Source organism: Abrus precatorius, unplaced genomic scaffold (genome assembly GCF_003935025.1).
Source record: "Abrus precatorius isolate BTA unplaced genomic scaffold, Abrus_2018 Scaffold11, whole genome shotgun sequence".
NCBI classification, from domain to species: Eukaryota; Viridiplantae; Streptophyta; class Magnoliopsida; order Fabales; family Fabaceae; genus Abrus; species Abrus precatorius.
The window spans coordinates 19,925,320-19,947,001 of record NW_020874303.1 but is presented as its reverse complement, the minus strand read 5'-3'; the positions used below and the strand labels follow the sequence as shown (position 1 = coordinate 19,947,001).

The following is a 21,682-nucleotide window of genomic DNA, read 5'->3' as shown; positions in this document are numbered from 1 at the left end:
AATTTTAATTTTAGTTCCTCTAAAAAAATTTGATATTAATTCTTAGTTTTTAAAAATTTATCATTTTTAGCCTCTATTGATAATTTTATTAAGACATTATCGCATGTTATTTTTTTTTTAAAGTCACATCACTCTTAGGAATCAAAAGTAAATAATTTAAAAAGTTAAAGACTAATTTTTTTTAAAAATTAAATAAAAATAAAAATTATATTTAACTCTGTTATTTGATTGGTTTAATTACATTTTTTTTTGTCTTATGTGTAGTTTTAGCCTTTTAATTTTAATCATTTATATTGATTTCTTGTTATTTTAAAATGTGCAAAAGCTATTGTTTTATAAGCCAAAAAATATGTTTTTTTATTTTGCATTATAAAGAGTTAATATTAAGTATACAATATAATTAAAAAATTAATTTATTTTTTATACGATCTCAGACCAAAGGAGGAGAATTATTCTAAAGCAGAGGAGCATTAATCTAGACAACAGTTCCATAAAGTTATACTGTGTGCACGACACGCAATATTGAAAGTTTCCCAGTATGAAATCGCTGTTCAAAGTTCAAACTATAGACCAAAGTTTGAAGTAAAATGGAGAATATATTATATTATATTTTACAGGAAAAGGCAAAAGCTGAATTGGGATTTATATATGAAGAGAGATATGGCGGCGACACAGCGGGCAAGAGTTGCAGTGCTCTAACCAGAGGGTGATGCAGTTTGAGTGGTACACGTGACCGCACGGAACTCTTTTCTTTTCCCCATCTGAGTTATCGTCACCGAACCCTTCCATGCAAACGGAGCATACATCATCCTCCGTCACGTCGTTAACCGTCGGCAAGTTGGAGACGAAGGTCTTCCACGCTGCAAATACATGCCGTGATTCTCCGTCCACCGCAAGAGCCTCGTCCAGATCAAAAATTTCCAAATCTATGAAATTGTTTGACTCCGACAACGAAGACTGCGGCATCATCACAATATTGTTGTTGCTCTGTGAAACTATAAGGTTAACGTTGTCGCTATCCATTGCACAATCACCATAGAGCTATCTTATTTTTTAGCTTATATAGAGAATGATAAATTAATGTATCAGCGTGTAACAAGTTGTCCCATGGTTATTGACTAGACCGGGAATTAGAATAGCAATTATTATGTTTTTATATCAACTTTCTTATAGATGTATATTCTCTTTATTAATCAATATTTTTTAAATATTTTAGAAAATTTAACCAACGATCATTGTTTTACGTATTTATATATTCTTAATTAACAAAACACCATAAAAATTATTTTCTTTTAATTATGTGAAATTGTACTCGTAAAAAATTAGCAATATATTATTTTCAAACTACCAGCAGGCATGGTTAGCTCTATTGTTGTTAATTCGAGTATTTCGACCAAGTTCAGATTGATATATTTAGCTATAAAAAAAATTAGAGTTTATTAACATGATATCTCACTAATACGAGTTTATTCGCTCATTTGGGTCATAAAAATTGTGGATCTAATCAGTAATCATAAAAATTGTGCCCAAGGCAAGTAAAACGTTTAGCCTGCATGAGATTGAATTAGACTAAAAATTCTGAATTAAATTCATATTCAATATTTACTCTAAACCTTAGATTTTATGAGATAAATTTAGATCAACTTGATTGGGTAGACTCACTTTATTAATTATATATAAATGTAATGTTAATGTAAATGCATAATTATGATGTTTAATTACTACAACAATAATAATATTAATACACTGAGAGTGGCGGTTGAATCCATATCAAGAGGTCTATTTTCATACATTTTTTTAAGTCAGGTTAAAAAAGATTAATTTTATTTTGACTTTAAATTCAATAGCCTAAACCATTATGTTGTTCTGATGGGATAGATTGACTTATTTAACCAATTCTAGTTAGATTTGTCGTTTTTTAATATCTTTTTTTTACCAATAAATGGGGCTATTTAAGTGATTTTTATATTTAAAATCATACAAAAAAATATAAAAATATAAAATATAAAATATAATAATTATGATATTATATTCAATATTATTTTTTAAGAATTAAATAATAGAACCGATCCCTTTTAAATCTTAATTATTAGCTTTTCAACTTTAGTTTTTTTAATGAAAATTAATAAATAAAATTATATATATATCAGTTTTATTATATGATTTAAAATATAAATAATACCTATAAATTCTAAATATTCAAACTCATATCACTGATTAAATTTAAATAACTTTACGATAATTGATTCATGTACTCGGCAGTGTATTATACTTAATTTAATACAATAAAGAGTTAGTGTATTTTCAATAAATCTTGAATAATTAGACATTAATATAATAGCATAAAAATTTTAGAATTATGATGCTGTTAAAACCCGAATCGGAGTGATGAAACAGTATTACGGACATATGATTACTTTTTATTTACTCGCATGGAGCTTGTCATGGCGTTCGGTTGCCAGCGTAAGTAGTTCAAGTAAACTTACTTTCATTAATTGATATAAATCAAATTAATTCTAATCTGATCTACACGTAATCTATATATTTTCGTGCTAATAATATTTGTTAATTTTTTTACAAAAATTATTATAATTTATGTTAAAAATTACAATAAGTCATTAATTAATAATTTCATTAATATTTTGTGTGTATAAAATATGCCGGTGGTAATAAAGTTTAAATTTTATTTTTATGAAATTAATTGTTTTTCCTTATAATTTTATTAATTTTTTATTTAATTCCTTATAAAATATAAACTTTACTGCAATATTTATATTTATAAAATTTTATATTAAATCCTCAAAGATTACTCGAATCATAGCTGAATTCACTGTTACAATTCCTCCCTCTATGCTCCTCGCACATCTTATTTTTACTATTTGTATTCCTTTAGGTCCTTTATTGTTTTACATAAATTAAATTTCAAAATGATTTGTAAGTCACTTTTAAAATTTAATTTTGAAATGAAAAAAAAAAAAAACATAAAACATTGAATTTCATTTAAAGAAAACTACAAATTATTTTTAAAAGTAAATTAAACATACTTATAGTTTCCACTTACCAAATCATAGGATAAGACTTTAGAGCTCTATGCCCTTTTTTTTTTGTCAGGCCCAGTATGCGCAATTAAACAGGTAGACTAGTAAATCTTATGATGGACTTTGGATTTGCCTTTTTTTTTTTTTTTTTTTTTTCTTTTGTTGTTTTCTTTACCTAATTTTAATGTGAATGTGTTGTACAGTTTTGTAATGATTTGATATATAGCATTGAAGTATCCATTTATTATGGCTTGGTTCTTGTAGGTGTGCCATGAATGTACTGTGAGTTTTAATTATATGTTAGTTCCTGGAAGAAAAAAAAAAAAAACCAATAAGGACGAACAATTGTGTTCTGATTTCTTAAAAAATAAGGGAAATATTTTTTATACCACTTGAGAGGATGGATACATTCAAGTGCTTTTTTTATATTTAAAATGTATTTTTAGGATATATGAATATAAATTGATATAAATAAATACAAGATAAAAATAATTATTTGTAATATTATGTTTCAGTTATTTAAATAACAAAATTAAAAAATAAATATAAGGCTGACCAAAAATAAAATAAATAAATACAAGGGAAGAGAAAAAAAAATAACTTGTTGATAGTGAAGTTTATACTTTCTGATTTTTTGTAAAGTAATGCTATTTTTTTATAATATTTATAATAATGATTTAAAATTTAAGAAATTATTAATTGTTCGTAATTTTATAGAATAATATATAATTTTCATTTTCATGAAAAAAATAGTAAAAAAAAAAGATAATAATATTTTTCTTTTCATCCAGATTAATCTGAATCTAACTCGAGTTGCGTATTTAAAAGTAATAAAATGAATTTATTATTAAAAATTTTTTATATACTCAAAATATTATTTAAAAAATATCGAACCACTTACTATTATAAATTTTATTTAAAAAAATTATTTTTAACACGCATTTTTTTCACATTATTTATCATAATTTTTTTTTTATTTGTTCTTTCTTTCTACTCATCTCAATCCATGCGGAGGAATTATTATTCTAAAAAACCATAGGAGTGTTGATCTAAACAGTAGTTTCATAAAATTAAACTGTGCAGGACACGCAATATTGAAAATTAATTTCAAACCGCAAATTTCCCAATATGAAAATTTTGTTTAAAGATCAAACTAGACCAAAGTTTAAAATAGAGTCGATAATATATTGTATAAATAATAGTTCCATGTTTATATTATTTTTTTTATATTTTTTCTTTCTTATCATGATTTTTATCTTTTATATTTATTTCTTCCCTTTTCGTTTTTTATGGAATATTTCACTTATTTAGTAGTGTCAAATGATAAATGATCACTTTCGTTAGAATATTTATGCAATTGTTAATTTATTGATTATTATAATATATTGTTAAAGACACACAATAAAAATGTATACTTAATAAATTTTTATTAAAATTACATGATATTAAAAAATTTAACATATTAATAAATTTAATTATCATAAAATTTAATGAAAATTAGTACTTAGTATTTTTTATTATATATTTTTTATTCATATTAAAAAGTTATTAGCTTATCAAAATTATTTATGATAAAAAATATTTATAAAATATAAATTTAAAAAATTATATGTTTTGTAATATGAGTTGTTAAAATATTAAAGTCTTAAATTAGTAAGTTAATAGTAATAAAAATTTATCTTAGTAACAAGTGATTCGATATCGCTTAAATAAAATATTAGATTTAAATTTTTATTTTTTATACAAAAAATATTTAGTGATACACTTATCCACCAAATTCAATTGTGTGACCCGGTCGAATCTAAATTAAAATAAATAAAAAAATTAATAAGTTAATAATAAATAAAAAGTTATATAAGAAAATGACTTTCAATAAAAAAAAAAATGTTAAGCTTAGATCTAAACACTTTGTAGGATAATAATAATTATTTTTTTAATGTAATACTTGTATTTTTGCTGGTTTCCTTTGTTTTATCTTACATATTAAGTACAAACAAATCCTGATACATGTTAAAAAAAATATTAATTTACTATTATTTTCAGGTTTCCCTTTATTTCATCTTACGAAATTTGATCGTTAAGTCGTTGCTATTTTGAACGGTGAATATATTTTACTCGTATGCTCTAAGATCGACAAAAATGAGTAAATATGTAATTTGATCATAATTTTCTACAATTAATCCTTAAAAAGTTCATTAGTTGGCCTGTAAATACATGCTATCGTTAACGGTACAAGATTTCACAACTATTTTTGGATAATTTTCTACTTTACTAAACAGATTCAAAAGATAAAATAAAAAAATAAAAAATATAACCAAACACTTACTATTGCATCACCACGAGCTACCAATAAAATTATTGCAAGTATTTAATTTTGGTTGGCCTTCTTAATTTTTGTCGTTGGAGGCTTGGAGCCTATCCCCGTTCTTTCATCAGTTCGTCACTAACATGATTTAACAATTATTTAAATAAATTTAATCATTTATGAAAAATATCAAAGATATAAAATTGTTGAACTACATCTAATGCAAATAAATATTATTTTTCTTTTGTGATTTTATTAAATTTAATTTTTAAAGTTAAGTTTAAATAATTAAAGGTAAAGAATTTTTATTAAAAGAACATATTTATCATACAAATTTTATAAGATTGAAATAAATATTTTTAAGCTAGTATTTTATTTCCTCACGTTAAGTCAAACACGGGAGTGGGGTTACAACTAATATGTGATTATTTAACTATTAATCAGACGACTCTCACGATTAATCAAATCAAGTTTGTGATCCACTGAATCTATCGAACCAATAAAGGCAAAGCGCTGTAACAACTAAACGTTACAAAGAAAACTTGTTAAAAAATAACTAATTATGGATGATTCAGAATCTAATATGACACTTTTACCCCCTGTATCTACTCGGGAACTCACCATGTCTATGCCGACTTGAAAGTCTTCAAAAAGCAATGGGTGGGTGTTCTTTGTTAGAGAATATGCTTTAAATGGAATAAAAAAAAACAAGGGAATAAATCCTCGTATGTTATAAGAACATTTTATGATAAAAAATATTTGCGTGTTGTATATATTAACAAAAAATAAGTGAATGCGAACATTATTAATCCAAATATTTTTTTTCTTAAAAATACAGGAAATTTTAAATTAGAAAAACATTGTAAATATATCTAATTTTTTTTAAAAATAAATTATTAGTCAACATACAACAGTGATCAATTTTATATTTTACAATATACATTTCAGTTTAAAACTTTTAAAAACGTGACAATTGCCGAGAGTTGACTATGCCTTCCCACTGCTTTAAAAGTAAGCAAAAAAATAAAATAAAAAATGCCAGAAAATACTTTTAAACACATTCTTTAACACCTTTTTTTTAATTCATCAATTTTTAAAATGTTAAACCACTTGTATAATAAATTAATTATTTTTAAATTTTTTAAAAAATCTTAATTCAACAGAAAATATTAAAAATAATAACATAAAAGAGAAGTAAATAAAAATAAATCAAAGAATATTATTCGAATAGATAAAAATAAGAAAAATAAACGAGACTTTTTTTTATCTTTACTTAATTAGATAAGTTAAAAAAGTGAAAGTGTAAAATATAAAAAGCTTTTTATATTGATTAAATGTCTGATATTTGATTGTATATATTTCTCTTATATATATATATACATGTTTTTGTGTTGTAAAAATGTTTTATCTCGTGAACAACGAAACTGAAAAAAGAAAAACTTTCTCATCCGTCCATTTCTCGTGTTGTATACTAGTAGTGGACTTTTTAAATGTAGGTCTCACATCCAATTTCGTTCTACCTATATTTTTGCGCAATTAAATGAATAATAAAGAGATAGTAATATTCCCCATTCAATCAAAAGAGATGTAGAATCAATTTTAAACGTGTAAAAATAGTATACTATTTTTATTAAAAATAAATAAAATTTATGTTTTTAAACAACTCTTTTATTAGTTGAATACCAGATTAGTCTCATTTTGCAATAATTATTTCTTGTGTTTGAGCAAGCAAATACCTCAAACACTATTGTAAGATTAATTTGCAAGATTCTTATTCATTTGACTATCAATAAATATTTTGCTTAATTATGTTATTAGGTAAATTTGATTCTTAAGAGCGTAACACACTTGTAATGATGAATTACCGATAAAAGTGACACATTGGATGAGAAATTGATAGAAAATATTGGGGATAAACAACAATCTCTATTTGAATAAAAGTGGTTTACAAAAAGTAACGTGAAGATATCATTATCGATTCAAAAGGCAAGGGAACAATTGCCGAACACTTGACAGATGGAACGAGTATGCGTCGTCCCACGATTTGATCCTTAAAGCACAATTTCAAAAGGAGAATGATAACCGGTGAGGGGTATATCCGTAATTGGATACAGAGAGGGAATCTCTGGGTTGGAGGTCCTTGTTTTAGGGGGTTTCCCAGCCCAAGAGTCGTGGAAAGCACCCATCAATCATTCACTGTGTTTTGAGGAGTGTGGACATGTAAGTGGATGATAGTGCCTTCCATTTCATATACACCCACGTGTTAGCGATCACACGCACCTCCTCCTTACAATTTACAAATGGAATCAATCCATCCTAAAGCAGATACCTCCACCTCCTCCCAAGTTTGCACCGTGGACTTGAAAATTTTAAAGGTGTTTCCATGATTAATACCCTTTTATTTTTCTAATTTTGTTTTGTTAAATATATATTACTTTTTGTACGGATTAGACTATGGTCTAAGAACTGGGTAGGGTCTTTGTACGCACTGTGCATTGCTTGCTTGCTTGCTATGTTATCTTCAAGAGCCATTCTTCTTCCATTTGGCATTTTGGGCCGTCTAATCTCTGGCTACCTTCTCGAAGAAATTTCCACGTGTTGTAGGTGTGGTTAAAGTCCACAGCGCGATGGATTAAAATTCAGAGAGAGTGAACAGGTGTAGGTAATAGTAGAGTTGTAGCTAAGAACGACCGGTTCATTAGTCGCAGTCAAATCATCTCGAAATTACACCATCTTTTCTTGTACTTGTTGTAAAAAGACAGTCATTTATGAGGAATTAGAAAATTGGAAAAAGAATTTATTATTTTGTCATTTAAGTTCAACTAATTCACACGTCAAATTTTACCAAACGAGTAGGGCCCTAAAGTAATACAACGTGCCACCTGGCGTTTCTGAGAGAGTACCGTTGCTTACGTACATAGGTTCCTCACACGTCACCCACACATAGGGAACAATCCCGTGCAGGCAAATCCATTGAGGACGGTCCAATCACATTTCACAACCCATAGAATCACAATGCTTTGGGTGTTAAGTATAAGGGGACGAAAGCGGGTGCAGGGTTGTACGAAGCAGAGAATGAAAAGGGAAAAGAAACGTGTGGAAGGAGGATCAAATGGGGGACAGGTGGAGTCGCAGCATAAGGCAGGTGAGTGCGACTACAAACAGTTCGTGCCTCTCTCTCTCTCTTCCTTTACCCACTCAAAATTCACAATAGATGCGTGTGCCATCAACAAAACTCTTATTTTTCTCACACGTGTCGCTTTCTCGCTTCTCCTTTCTACTCCTTTTATCGTCTCCTCTCTTCCCTTTCTTCTCCCTTTCCTCTCTCAATTTGTTGCGTTATGGAGGAGGATGACCAACTCGAACGATTCGACTCCGAGTTTGCTTCCACCAGTTCCGGCTCCGGCATTTCCTCCATACTCAGCACCGAAGATTTCCGGAACCTCACCAGCTCCGGCGACATTTCCTCTATCAGCAGCGGCTCCGGCGAGATTCCGCCCGTCGCCGTGACCGAGGCGGTTCTCGTGCCGCCGTTGCTTCACCGCGCTGGTTCCAATGGCGACGATGGCGAGCCAGCCATGCCGCCCGCGTTGAGGGAGAAGTGCGTGGGAAGGAGTAGCAAGGGAGTGAGCTGGGGACACACTTCGGTGATTGGGAGGCGGAGAGAGATGGAAGACGCCCTCGCCGTTATTCCAGGGTTCATGTCTCGCACGTGCGATCATGTCGGTGGTTGTGCTGCTCCCGGCTCCAGATCCTCCGGCGAGATCTCTCCCGTTCATTTCTTCGGTGTTTACGACGGCCACGGTGGCTCTCAGGTACGATGCACCTCCTTTTTCCATTTTCTTTTATTATTATGTAATTTTCGCGTAATTTCCGTTTTAATAATTTAAATATTGAAATTTGAAAGAGGTATTCTGGCTATGGTGACTGGACAAAGGAAGGGAGTGCGGCGTTCTGATTAATAAGTTAGCTCAATTTTTTTTTATCTGGTCAATTAATCTTAATATTTAATACTAATTTTCTCTATTTATAAATAAAAAATGATTTCGGAATTATTATGCTGGTTAAATTTAAACTGGGAATGTGGTTGGTGGGTGTGTTCCTCAGAAAGGCCACGTGTTATAGGCAGAGTGGTCCATACAGGGAGAGATAAATTCACGGTACTTTTCATTTTGCTGCGACACGTGTAAACATGACCGTGCATAACACGACTGTGGGCCTTTCTTTCTCTTCCAAGACAGATAGATACTTGTACTAATTAAGAATGGGGATTGGTTAGCGTAACTGAGATTTGATGTGGTTTCTATCACAGACAAATCATCACGTTGTGGCATGCCAAAAGGTTTGGGAGAGTTGAGAAAGTTAGAGAGACGAGACGAGGTTTTACTATGAAAAGAAATATATAATGATTAATAAGTGTTTTTGTTATTATATTCGGGAGATTTAACTTTCTTTTAAGGGGAAAAGATACATATAGTGATAATTTATTTATGACTGACTTAAATTAAAAGATATAATTACTTTTAAATTAATAATAGGTAGACCCTTTCCTATTCTCCTCGCCCGTTTGGGGAGAACGAATGTGGATCGTTGGAAAAGGTTGGGCCACGTGGATGGAAGGATGAGCTTTTTGTCGAAAGAAAAGTATAGTGTTCCTATGTGAGTAAGTGGGACCCACACTTAATTATGTGCCTTTGCACTACTTTTGGCATATTATGTGGGGCTGACTGATGACCGTCGTGGCTGGTCCGCTTCATTTTGGAAAAGTTTTCGTTATGTTCTTTTGAATAGCAATTTGCATAGCTTATAAGAAAATATTAACAGAAATTTTTAAAATTGAATTTAAGTAGTTAATAAAACATATTTATTAAAAAATTATTAATTTTTTTTATAATTTTAATATGATAAATATATTTTTAATGAAAATTTATTATTTACGATATTCAAATTCAGTGAAAAGAATTAAGATAACAAAACTCTAAATTATAATGAATGACGTAACATAATTATTTATGTCATTAGATTAAGGGTGTTGCTAAAAGGATATAGGTTAAAAAATTAGTAGATATTAAATTTTGTAATAAAAATATTATATTAGGAGAGACTGAATATATTTTTATGATTTTTAATAAAATGTTTTAACTTTTTATTCTTAGCATTTTTCGTTGATTAAATCACAACTGTTAAAAAAATATTCAAATATATAAATGATTTTTCTCTGCGTTGGGTATCAAACAATTAAAGTTTATGTGGAACTTTCTTTCGTAGAAAATAGATTTATAGTTTTATGTTATCAAGTATTATATTATATGATATTTTATATTTTTAAATAAAAATTTATCATACGTAAATTTCTGTTGTGTTTGTAAATATGTTAAAAACTGATCTTATGTATTGATAACATTGAATATTATAATTTTTAAAAGTTGCTATTTATTAATTTTTTATTATATATTCTTAAACGCACATTAGATAATTATTTAATTATTTTGTATTCATAATTTTAGGGATTTTTTTTTTAGTAAAATATTTTTGTTTTTATTCTAGAGTTACTTTTTGTGATGCTTAGTTACATGAAGCCAATCATCATACGCGCGAGGTTTAGGACTAATCTTTAAATAAGAGATTTGGTGTTAAAAATTGTGCAAGCAAAAAGTATTAAGAATAATTCTTTCCCTAAGAAGTTTGGTTTCCTATATGATTATCAACGCTATTTATCAATCGGACAACAATGATACAATTCTGTATACATATATAATTGGGAGGTCGAAAATGTATGGATACCAAACATTTGAGGGTACCTAATAAATTTCCATAATTTTATTAGCTTAAACGTCAGCTACGGAAATGTCAACACCAACTCGGAATCACCGAAAGCATTATCTCCAGTACCGTTGCATATTATTCTGTGGTAGCTATGTCGTTGTTTGTATTTGAAGTAATGCGCAACAGAATTTCAAGCTAGGTTGCGTGGGGGAAAAATGGGGAGCCTATAATGTAGCGTTGGTGGAGGAGTTTAGTTCGCCCGAAAATGAGATAAAACATTTTTATGTGCAATTCTCGTCATTCTTGTTCTTGCACATTGAAGCAAAAATGAGGACCTCTATAGATTAAGATCTCATATGAAGATGCCTTATTAGACTGTGAGTAGGTTTTGTTGACTGGCTGGGAAGCAAAAAATGAGGTTTTCTTTTTTATCAACATAAAAAGATAGGCTATTTTGAATGTTCTCATCAAATAGCATACCATGTTAGATTGGATAATTATTTAGCATTGTATTAAATTCATGGTAGATGTAACATGACATTAACACCTATTATTTTGCGTATCCAATTGAGTATTTCTTTGACTACAACTATCTATTTCAGAATTATGATACCAAAGATGGATTAAGAAGGGCAACTGACTCTGAACGTCCTTCCCCCTGTACAAGGGAGGAGTAATACCTGTCCAAAATGCAAGGCGTGGAGGTCATTATAGATGGATAGCATTTTGGTGTTGACACGCGTCCAAAATCTTCCCCTGATGATAGCTAATTTTTCTATTTTTTTTTCCCTCCAAACTATATTAACCTTTGATTCTAGTCGACTGCATTTGTCAACATGGTCCCCATAACACAAAAAGCTAGCCACAAAGTATCTAGCCGTCTAGAATAAGTTAATACTCCCTTTGATCTTATTTACAAGACACATTCTAAAAATATTTTATGATCCTAACATAAATTACTTGACAAAGTTTTGAAAGTATTCATCATTATTTATTTATTGCCTTCATAACTATTAAATTTTTCTGCAATTAATATAATTGTAAAGTTTAACTTTAAATCACTTAGAAGGTTGTAATAAGTTTTTAAGAAACCAATACATCAAGGACCTCGTAAATAGGTTGGGAGTATATGATGTCTAGTTTACGATTTTTCTAACATTTGTGGTAATTTAATCCTAGGTGGCGAAGTTTTGTGCCAAGCGGATGCACGATGTTATAGCAGAGGAGTGGGACCGAGAAATGGCAGGTGGCACTGAATGGCAGAGAAGGTGGGAAGCCGTATTTGCTAACAGTTTTGAGAGAACTGACAATGAAATCCTATCAGACGCAGTTGCACCAGAAATGGTAGGATCTACTGCCTCTGTGGTGGTTCTATCTGGTTGTCAAATTATTACATCCAACTGTGGCGATTCAAGGGTAGTTCTTTGCCGCAGGACACAAACAATCCCCCTGACAGTGGATCAGAAGGTCTATCAAAACCCACTTATCTTCTTACGTTGATATAATTGCAACCATGTTGTCATGTGTTCCGTTTAGGTTCTTCGAAAATGAAAAATTACATGCACTGCCGGTTTATTAAATAAAGCTGGCCATCTTTGTTTGTCATGCATTCTTTAGTTTTCATGTGTATATATAGAGGATTAATTTATGTCAATGCTTTTGAAGTTCTGAGATAACTGCAACCCATAAGAGTGATGACTAAAAATAAAAAAGAAAACACTGGCCTATGCAACCATATATTCAAAACGTTCAGGGATGGATCTTGTTAGTAACGCTCAAAAATATTCTTTGAAAAATTGTATATATTGATTATAAATATTTTATATAAAAAATATATAATTTTATAATTTATTAATTTAATTGTTTAGATTAAAAGTAGTTTTTTTTACTCCTTCCCCTCCATGTTTGTTGGATTCGTCCCTGCAAACATGTTATCTTTTCCTTCAGTGCAGTTATCTTTTATTTTATTAACGGAATTAAGATACCATTGTCCTTGCTTGTACAGCCGGATAGACAAGATGAACTCTTGAGAATTGAAGGAGGAGGAGGAAAAGTCATAAACTGGAATGGAGCTAGGGTGTTTGGTGTTCTTGCCATGTCCAGGGCCATAGGTACCTTGATTTACCTTCATATCCAGTCATAGGTTAAAAATTTACGAAATCTTTTCTTCTTTTGAACCATTGATTACGGCGTCAAGTTCCTTTCAATATTAATATGGTCAATAATCTTTCTGCTGTGAGGTAATAAAGAATGCCGACGGCTATTATCGTCTAGTAAAATAAGGAATTGTTCCCAAAATGATTTCGATCATGTAAGCCCTGTGATTATGATAATTATCTTCACTCCTGTACTATGATAATTTCCTTTTGGTGTCACCATAAATAAGTTATTAAAAGTAAAAACGAAATGTGGATATACAAAAACTCACTGCATTAGATGCCTGATAATGATACCATGGGAGAATATGGAGTTAAATAAGGTGATCTGAGCATGTATTGAAAACTTTCTTTGTTTTGTTACTTGAAAATGAGTCTGAGATTAAGGATCCTGAAGCCGGGAAGTGACGACAAGGGGAAAATGCATCCATAACCGTAAGTTATATACACAGTGACACTGCACAGACATATTTATATGATAATGTTTTTTCTTAGTTTGGTTTAATACGTAATTGAAACTGTAGCAGATATTGAGCAGAAATTTTGCTGATCATACGATGTTTTAAAATAATTAGGGTAGGTATATTTGTTCTAAGTTTTTCTATGGATTTTTAGTTATTTAGGGCTGGCCATGGCTCTAGGATCGATAATAGTTTTCGTGACTAATTTCAAAATTTGTTTGATAAAAGAATTTATTTTAGTAATCTATAATATTTTCTGAAATGTTGCTTTATGTTGCGTTTGATTTTAAATTCTTAATTATCTATTTTTTAATGGTTACTTTCACTATTTTTATTATAATATGTAATTATTTTAATTTAAAAAATCCTCAGAAATAATATTTTTAATATAAAATTATCAATACTATAATTTAATTTCATTTATATTGTCCCATTTTATTTAATAAAAATATAAAAAATAAGAATAAATTTTTAAAAAAATATCATCCTAAGTTTTAAGATGATAAATGATTTAAAATTAGTTAAAATATAGAAATTGATAAATATTTAAAAAGATATATAATTACTATGTTTCAAATTGAGGCCAAATAATTAATTAATTTTTATGTTATTTTACAGATATAAGCTAGTTTAACTAATTTTAACAAACCTTTTTAATTTAACCAACTAACTTATTAATTTTTAGTTTCTAACCTTTAAACTTTCGGATAACTTATTTATTAATTTCCTATGATCATTAAATTTTGACTGAATTGTGTCAAACTTCTGATTTAATATTTGAGACCTTACATCTAAATTTTTTTGACATCGGCGCGAGAGTAGTTGATAGTTGTTGGGAGTAGATATAATGATTAGAGGAATAGAATTTTAAGAGAATGATATAACTAGATAGAGGGGTGCAATAATTATATTATTGTTAAACATAGGTCGGTGAGTTTGTGGTAAGGGCTTGGTATACGAGTCAAGTTAGCCCATGAAATATAAGCCTAGTTTGGAATAGACTATCATTAAAGGAGTTAAATCAAATTAGCTTATGAAATAAATGGACTTGTTTTGTTCACCTGCTATCCTTTTAGGCTTGCCAGTTACTAGACCAACTCTTAAATTGATAAAATATACTTAAAAATCTAGAGAAAACATAAAAATATGGAAAAAAAAAATCAGTAAAATAAATTAGCAATAGCTAATTCTATTTTATTTTCTAAAGTTTTGGTCTTGAGACAATCCATTAACGTGCAGGTTGCAACTCATTTCAGATGCAATTTAAACGGATAAAACTAAGAAAGCTCACATTCTATATCTGTATTTGTGAGATATAAAGACCAACTTGCAGGTCTAACTCAGCTTTGGGCCTTTGGCTGAAAGATGTACTATCAAGAGTTACAAGACTAGCCTAGTTATACCTTCATCTTAGAACCTATCATATTTCTTCTTTTAACAATTACATCTAAATTATTTTCACTTTTGATCTACTTCAAAATTTTCAGAGAATTCTACATGGACATTTATATTTATAGTTAATGGTTCGCTAGAAATTTTGGTGCAAGCTATCTAAATTCCTATTAAATTCTAGAAAATTTCCAATTCAACAATAACCATTAAATATGGTGTTATTGCCGGATTATCTATATCACTTGTATATCATATTATCTTAATTATAAATACTTCAGTAAGCTCGTGGTGTGTAATTCATTTTCCAACCTCACTTAGTGGGACAAAATTTGATTGTGTTTGATAAATACGCCAGCGAACACATTTGCATTTACTTAGAAAACTTGTTCTATCTGTAAATAAAGATTGGGGCTACTACTACTGTAAAAAGGGATTTGGTATGCATGGACAGTTTTTCAAGTTGATCTATAGGATTTGGACATATCTTGGAACCAAGTCAGTGACTATTCCTGTATTTACCTGCTTAATGATGAAATTTCAGGGGATCGGTATTTGAGGCCATGGATTATTCCGGTGCCAGAGATAACTTTTACATCAAGAACTGACGAGGATGAGTGCTTAATTTTAGCAAGTGACGGACTTTGGGATGTAATGACCAATGAAGAGGTTGGAGAAGTAGCACGCCACATTCTTAGAAGGCGCCGGAGATCTTTGTCGATGGAGGAAATATCTCCTGCACAAGTTGTTGCTGACAGCCTGACTGAAATTGCTTATGGTAGAAATAGTAAAGACAACATTTCAATAATAGTTGTTGATCTAAAATCAAAGAGAAAACGTCAGCAAAGGCCTCCTTTGGTTTCCTGAGAATTCCAGTCTCTTAAATCTTTTTCTACCTTGAGAAGGATAAAGAGGCGATACTGAAGTTGTATAGTTGATCTATAAACAAACCCTTCTTGTCTAATGACCCCATTGATAATTGTTATCACTTCAACTTGTGTTTCTCCTAACCTTCTGTACAGAGTTTATTGGCAAAAAGAATCTGCTTCGTGACAAAGTCACAACTAGCTCTGGCTTGGTTGTTATAATGAAGTATAGATCAGTGATCATTTTTATCCCTTTTGATCCTGATTCCTGAACAGTTATGTCTGGGTTCAAGGAAGAAGAGACGGGGGAAAACAGAATGAAATGCCGTCAATTATCTTTGAATTTTTTTAGTTGAAAGAAATGGAATAAAACATGATAAACTTTATTCCATCCATTGCATTTAATACTTTCGCTTTTCTTTTCTTTAATTCGAATATATGGGAATGGGATGAAGTTACTCCAATAAAATTATAGCTCTTACCCTTTCGTCTAATTTTTCAAATGATAAAATGAAAAATTCACTTTTTTTATCATATAACATACAAATAATGATAATGATTGTATTTTATTTTATTTTATCTCTATTTTTTCCCTTTTAATTTATCATTGAATATTAAAATATAGTTGAAGGAAAGGTTCGAATAGGAAACTCTTCTGTTTAATCGATACATGAAATGCATAATAATTAACATTTATTAAGCAAACACTTATCTAAAATAACAACAAAAAATTATGCTCAATGTCTTATATATCTAACGCAATAAAATTTAATATTTAATAAATTTGTTTGTTTCACCTATTTAATGTTTATTCAAATTTCATTTATATTTTACAAGAAAAGATTCATTCATAATATGATTTTATGGTTTGTAAGAGGATTACAGAATGTTTTTTTTTTAATTACATAAGAATTGTTTATAAGTCGCAAATGAAATGTTAATATGGTGCAAAAGAAAATTTAGTCTAGCCTAGTTAGTAATAATTAAATATGTATCTCGTAAGAATGCAGATTCAAATCCCAGAGTCAATGTGAGAACCTCATTAACGAGTAATCTGTAATTATCTTTGTAAACATTCTTTGAACCTTGAAGTATATCGCGACCCTAGTGAGCTCCCGAAACCAACTCATCTAAATTATTTGTAACCCAAAATACAGACCAGAGACTAGAAAGAATCATAGGTTTACTCATAAGTTAATTTCGTTTGGGTACTTTACATCCGTGCAATGCAAAATTTAAGGGTACAAAGTTTGCAAAATTTAAGGAATGAGCAAAGATATTCATTATCGTGCCTTTGCAATTCCAATTCCAATTACTCATCTCTTTCGGTGTCCAAGCTATGAACGCTTTTTCCACCAATAAGAAAGTTAAAAACTTGCCTCAAATTTCCTCTGGATGGTCGGGCATTTGTTGCAAACTTACAGACATATACAAGCCGTCTCCTCATATCCCATTTAGTGACTTGTGTTACATTGAAGGATTTCCCATCATCAAACGTACCTTAAAAAAGAACCGTAAACAACGGAGACGGAATAATTAGTGATAGAAATAACCATGATATCCATAAATCATCAAGCTTTCAATGTTCAAGAATATACATACACAGAAAAAACTTATTTTGAGCAATTAACTCAACCTCAATTTTTAAACATATATCTTCCTATCAGATATTGAATGTATTCTCTTATCTATTGCTTAGAACATCGTGCCATTTATGTCGGAAATTATTTAAGCCTAATGACTTTTCGGGTTTCCCAGTGATAGACATGCAATGCAAGCACAGCTAAGTAAAAATGCATTATATTTTCTTATGCAAAAAATGGATTATATTTGATCAACATAGGATGCTTATTGTGTTTCAAACTGCTTGAGTATTTTTATCCAAGATAAATACCAAATGGAATGGCTAGTTTAGATGTAGAATTTATTGTGTAATTTACTTAAAACCTGCTAAGGTTATTTATCATTGACTTTAACTTTACTAGTTACTATGCTTCCTACATAATCCCCTTACTCTACACAACAGTTTTTCAGTATTCAGTAAAAACTATTAAAATATTTTCTCCCCACTTATCCTTTCCCTCCTCTTTCTCTCTCTCTTGCTAGATTAAATTTCTTGTGTTTAAAATCATCAATTTTGCATTGGGTCTAATATGTATGCTTGAAAATGGGCGGGATGAATAATGCAACATGTTGAAGTGCAATAAATTATTCTTTCGCAACAATATGAAAGATATACAGATATGTACCTTTTTCATCAAATAATGAGATCAAGATCGCTAAACAAACACATACACTAATATCTTCCCCTGAAAAGCAAAGAAAAATAATGTATTAGTGGTTTTGTACAACACACTTAATAATTTGCTTTTACACAGGTCTACCAGAAAGATTTAGAAGGATTAAGGAAAGGCACCTTGGAGATTAAAAGAGATAGAGTTAGAAAAAAAAAAAGATCCAAAAATAAAAGTTAAAAGGACAGTGAATGTAACTCTGAATGTACTGTACCCAACAAATGACAAGTACATTATCAAGGTGCTTGCTTCAAACTTAAAAGGAAAATATCTTAGATGCATGAGAATAGGATAAGGTAACATATGCGGACATCTAAGATCCCCATGTTTGGTAATTGGAATTGGTATAAAATTTGGAAGTGATTAAATAAAGGACACATGATAATTTACGAGAATCTGTAAAAGCCATTTACTCAGGAATTCAGATTCCCACATTTTCTTAGGTATGGGATACCTGTAATTGGTGGAACCATAGGCCTTAAAAGGAAATTTAGGTGAAGATACCCAAAATCCTAGATGAAGACTTAGAACGGAAAAACTTGATATGTTTTTGGTGTGGCAGAGATGGGGTGGTGAGGGCTTCAAAACTGCAGGGGATGATGCAGGGAGTTGAGACTGTTTAGAAGTGAAAAGGGGTGTTGGCTACCAGGATAAAAAATTAGGGCTGATCAGTAAGTAAAACAAATTTGTGGAAGAGTGAAATGGAAGTATCCAGCAGTACTACGGAGGAAGCTAAAATAAACTAGTGAGAACAGTCGTGTGACTGTGATCCGGGGGGGGGGGGGGGCGGGATTTGAGATGTGGTGTGATCTATTCCCTTGTCCCTTCTAAGTTCCACGAGTGTCTCCTATACAAAAAATGCTATCAATGACAATTTAACTGTTTTCAAACAAGGAATAAATATATTTCAAACAGAAGGTACTTTAGAGCCATTACCATTATTACAGCAAACTAGAAGTCTTTTTCCTTGGCTGAGATTGAACTTTGCAAAGCTCACCGCTTTAGGTAGATTGTTTAATAAAGAAAATCGATCGAACTTTGAAGTCTGGCCATCAAAGATGAAAATGAGCAGAATATTTCCACAAAATAATAATAACTGCAAATTTTCTTTCCACTTCATACTAACCACCATTGGAAGATGCAAATATGATTCAGCACTGGGAAGACAGACAGAGATGGACTCCCGATCACAATTCAATATGCAATCAACATCAGCAGCATCTGCAGCTGTTCCAAACATGAACACTGAACATTCAGCCAGATAAACTTTGAAGGAAAAAATACTGCTCAATGCTGTTTCTGATCAGAGGCAGACTGGACAACAAGGCAACAAAAGTATGTCTGTACTATAAATTTAACAATTTATTTCCAGTCTACAGACTTTCTGCTTTCAAAAAATGTATTATAGTATAAACTCAAGAGAACCAGGCGTCCTCAAAAGAAATACAACAGCCAAGTCTTATCTCACTACGTGAGATCAGCTATCCTCAAAAGAAATGCACCAGAAAATTATCGAAGGGCATCATACCAATTTGAGATGTGCCAACTGCCAAATTAGTTGAACCCAACCAAGATATTCCAAAATCTTCTGAAGATTCAGTGTCAATTTTAATGTTTAAAATATCATCAGTTACTGATGGTTCTTCATGCAAAAGAGAGGTTGACTTGAGGGGTTTAACTGTGATCTGCGGTGCACTTTCTCCTCGATGTGCACGGGATACTCTACTCCTTTCGACTATATCCGCAACCTTCTGGTTACACATATCAGGACCCGAATTTATAAGATCATAAACATGTTTCCAGAAAAGGGCAGGGGATAAACCCCTGGCCCAGCTTTCTTCGTCATCTCCAGCACCAGGTATGTAATTCCAGCTAAATTCAGAGGTAGTCCTATGTTGGCTTAAACCAACTGATGAAGATGCAGACAGAAGAATGATGGGTGTGAAATCCCAAGAATCGTGGTGAGGCACTTCATTCAACCAGATTACAGTTTTCTGTGAAATCCAGAGAGGGCGCAAGGGCTTCCTCAAGCATGCAGCAAGCGAAACAATATCAGCCCCACTTGCTTTCAGTTGCCGAGTCCATTCCTCTAACCGCTCCTCAATGGAAGCTTTTTCTGTTTGGGGAACCCAAAGGGGGAGATGCAAAGAGCAATCCCAATGAAGAGCACGTTCATCACAACCATTAGAATCCTACATCATGAACACAACACAACACAATAAATCACATGGATGCAGGGTAATAAATATACAGTTAGTTCCTATAAATTACTCCTCATTTACAATTAGTTTTTATACTTAAAAGGCTTCCGTTTTAATCCTTATACAAATGTTACATTACATTTCAATTCTTAGAAAAATACAACTCAGACCAAATCTTATCAAATAATTTGGACAGAAACTGAAATCTAAAGTGTATTTTAATCTAAAGTGTTAAAATAGCCCGATTCAGACTAAAGTGTTATCTAATCTAAAGTGTTAAAATAGACCAACTCAGACTAAAGTGTATTTTAATCTAAATGAAAGAAGAGGAAGATTAACATTCTCACATGGAAGTCCTTAATAGCCCGATTCAAAACGCAGGTCCAAATGGGTATAGTTTTTGACATGCTATCAGGGAAGCGCTTTCCTTTACGAGTGGAATCAACGATGATGCAGCCTCCCTTCTGTCCTACCCAGATGAAGAATCATAAAAAATGAGGGAAAAAGAAAAGAAATTTGATGAAAGGGAATGGAAAAGGAGAGTACCAGCGAGGTGGGCAACGTGGAGATTGAGGCGAGAGGTGCTGAAGGAGCAATTGTTGGTGTGGCCATCGGTGGATTTGAAGTAACAGTTGGAGTGGAAGTTGGGGGAATACCAGAGGCCACAGCGAAGGTTGGCGAGGAGAGGAAGCTGTGGCCATAGCTGAGAGATTTCCCGGACGAAGATGGAGTCTTCGTAAATGGATCTCAGTGCGTTGTACACACTGTTGTCTCTTCGCTTGATGCTTCTCACCGCCTTGTAAATGCTTAGCTTCGCACCTTCATCTTCCTCCATCCAAGCTTTTTAGGTAATTCAAATGCCTCCTCAAATCTTCTTCTTCTTCACCACTTATATTTCATTACTCACTTATAAATTTTTACTTTTTGGTTGTTTCAACTCTTTTTTCACATCATCTATAGTCTTTTTCTTTTAGGATTTTAAATAATCATCTTTTAATGTTTTTTTCTTCGATACATTTTTAATACATTTATTATAGATAAATGAGACAGTAAATAATTTTAAATCTAATTATTTATATAATTTATACGTATATAATTTAATCATATATTTGTTTAATTACAATTACAAAAAAACTCATAAATATTTATGAAAATAAATGTTGATGCATCGTCAAGTTCTAAGATTCAATGAAGAGGCTTTTTTTT

At 30.8% G+C, this 21,682-nt stretch overlaps 3 protein-coding genes across 7 annotated transcripts; 1 reads left to right on the top strand and 2 right to left on the bottom strand.

Annotated features, from left to right (window-relative positions):
- Window positions 1–642: 642 nt before the first annotated feature.
- LOC113855778 (E3 ubiquitin-protein ligase RNF181-like) lies at window positions 643–1,023 on the bottom strand. Its single transcript, XM_027487411.1, has one exon. The coding sequence runs from the start codon at window positions 1,021–1,023 to the stop codon at window positions 643–645; it is 381 nt and encodes a 126-aa protein (XP_027343212.1).
- Window positions 1,024–8,590: 7,567 nt separating this feature from the next.
- On the top strand, window positions 8,591–16,305 carry LOC113854392 (probable protein phosphatase 2C 6). Its single transcript, XM_027485347.1, has 4 exons — window positions 8,591–9,158; window positions 12,289–12,576; window positions 13,115–13,220; window positions 15,660–16,305. The coding sequence occupies exons 1-4, from the start codon at window positions 8,685–8,687 to the stop codon at window positions 15,980–15,982; spliced, it is 1,191 nt and encodes a 396-aa protein (XP_027341148.1). The 5' UTR covers window positions 8,591–8,684; the 3' UTR covers window positions 15,983–16,305.
- Window positions 16,306–17,150: 845 nt separating this feature from the next.
- LOC113855327 (uncharacterized protein C3F10.06c) lies at window positions 17,151–21,370 on the bottom strand. Of its 5 annotated transcripts, XM_027486927.1 has the most exons (8): window positions 21,023–21,370; window positions 20,824–20,945; window positions 19,804–20,467; window positions 19,402–19,502; window positions 19,212–19,320; window positions 18,935–18,939; window positions 18,231–18,312; window positions 17,207–17,481 (listed from the first exon to the last, which is right to left on the bottom strand). In XM_027486927.1, exons 1-8 carry the CDS (start codon window positions 21,309–21,311, stop codon window positions 17,294–17,296), a joined length of 1,560 nt encoding a protein of 519 aa, XP_027342728.1. In that variant the 5' UTR covers window positions 21,312–21,370; the 3' UTR covers window positions 17,207–17,293. The 5 variants fall into 5 exon arrangements, with proteins under 5 accessions (XP_027342730.1, XP_027342728.1, XP_027342726.1 ...); XM_027486929.1 differs by lacking the exon at window positions 18,935–18,939 and having other exon boundaries at window positions 17,151–17,481; window positions 18,231–18,290; window positions 20,824–20,940; window positions 21,023–21,360; XM_027486925.1 differs by lacking the exon at window positions 18,935–18,939 and having other exon boundaries at window positions 18,231–18,290.
- Between the last annotated feature and the right edge of the window lie 312 nt (window positions 21,371–21,682).

Coding starts and splice junctions, on each gene's coding strand:
- LOC113855327 (XM_027486927.1), bottom strand. CDS start 21,311: ATGGAGGAAGATGAAGGTGCGAAGCTAAGCATTTACAAGGCGGTGAGA. Junction 20,946..21,022: donor CCACGTTGCCCACCTCGCTG/GTACTCTCCTTT, acceptor TCATCTGGGTAG/GACAGAAGGGAGGCTGCATC. Junction 17,482..18,230: donor CTCATTATTTGATGAAAAAG/GTACATATCTGT, acceptor TTCTTTTTTAAG/GTACGTTTGATGATGGGAAA.
- LOC113855778 (XM_027487411.1), bottom strand. CDS start 1,023: ATGGATAGCGACAACGTTAACCTTATAGTTTCACAGAGCAACAACAAT.
- LOC113854392 (XM_027485347.1), top strand. CDS start 8,685: ATGGAGGAGGATGACCAACTCGAACGATTCGACTCCGAGTTTGCTTCC. Junction 9,159..12,288: donor ACGGCCACGGTGGCTCTCAG/GTACGATGCACC, acceptor ATTTAATCCTAG/GTGGCGAAGTTTTGTGCCAA. Junction 12,577..13,114: donor CCCTGACAGTGGATCAGAAG/GTCTATCAAAAC, acceptor TTGCTTGTACAG/CCGGATAGACAAGATGAACT.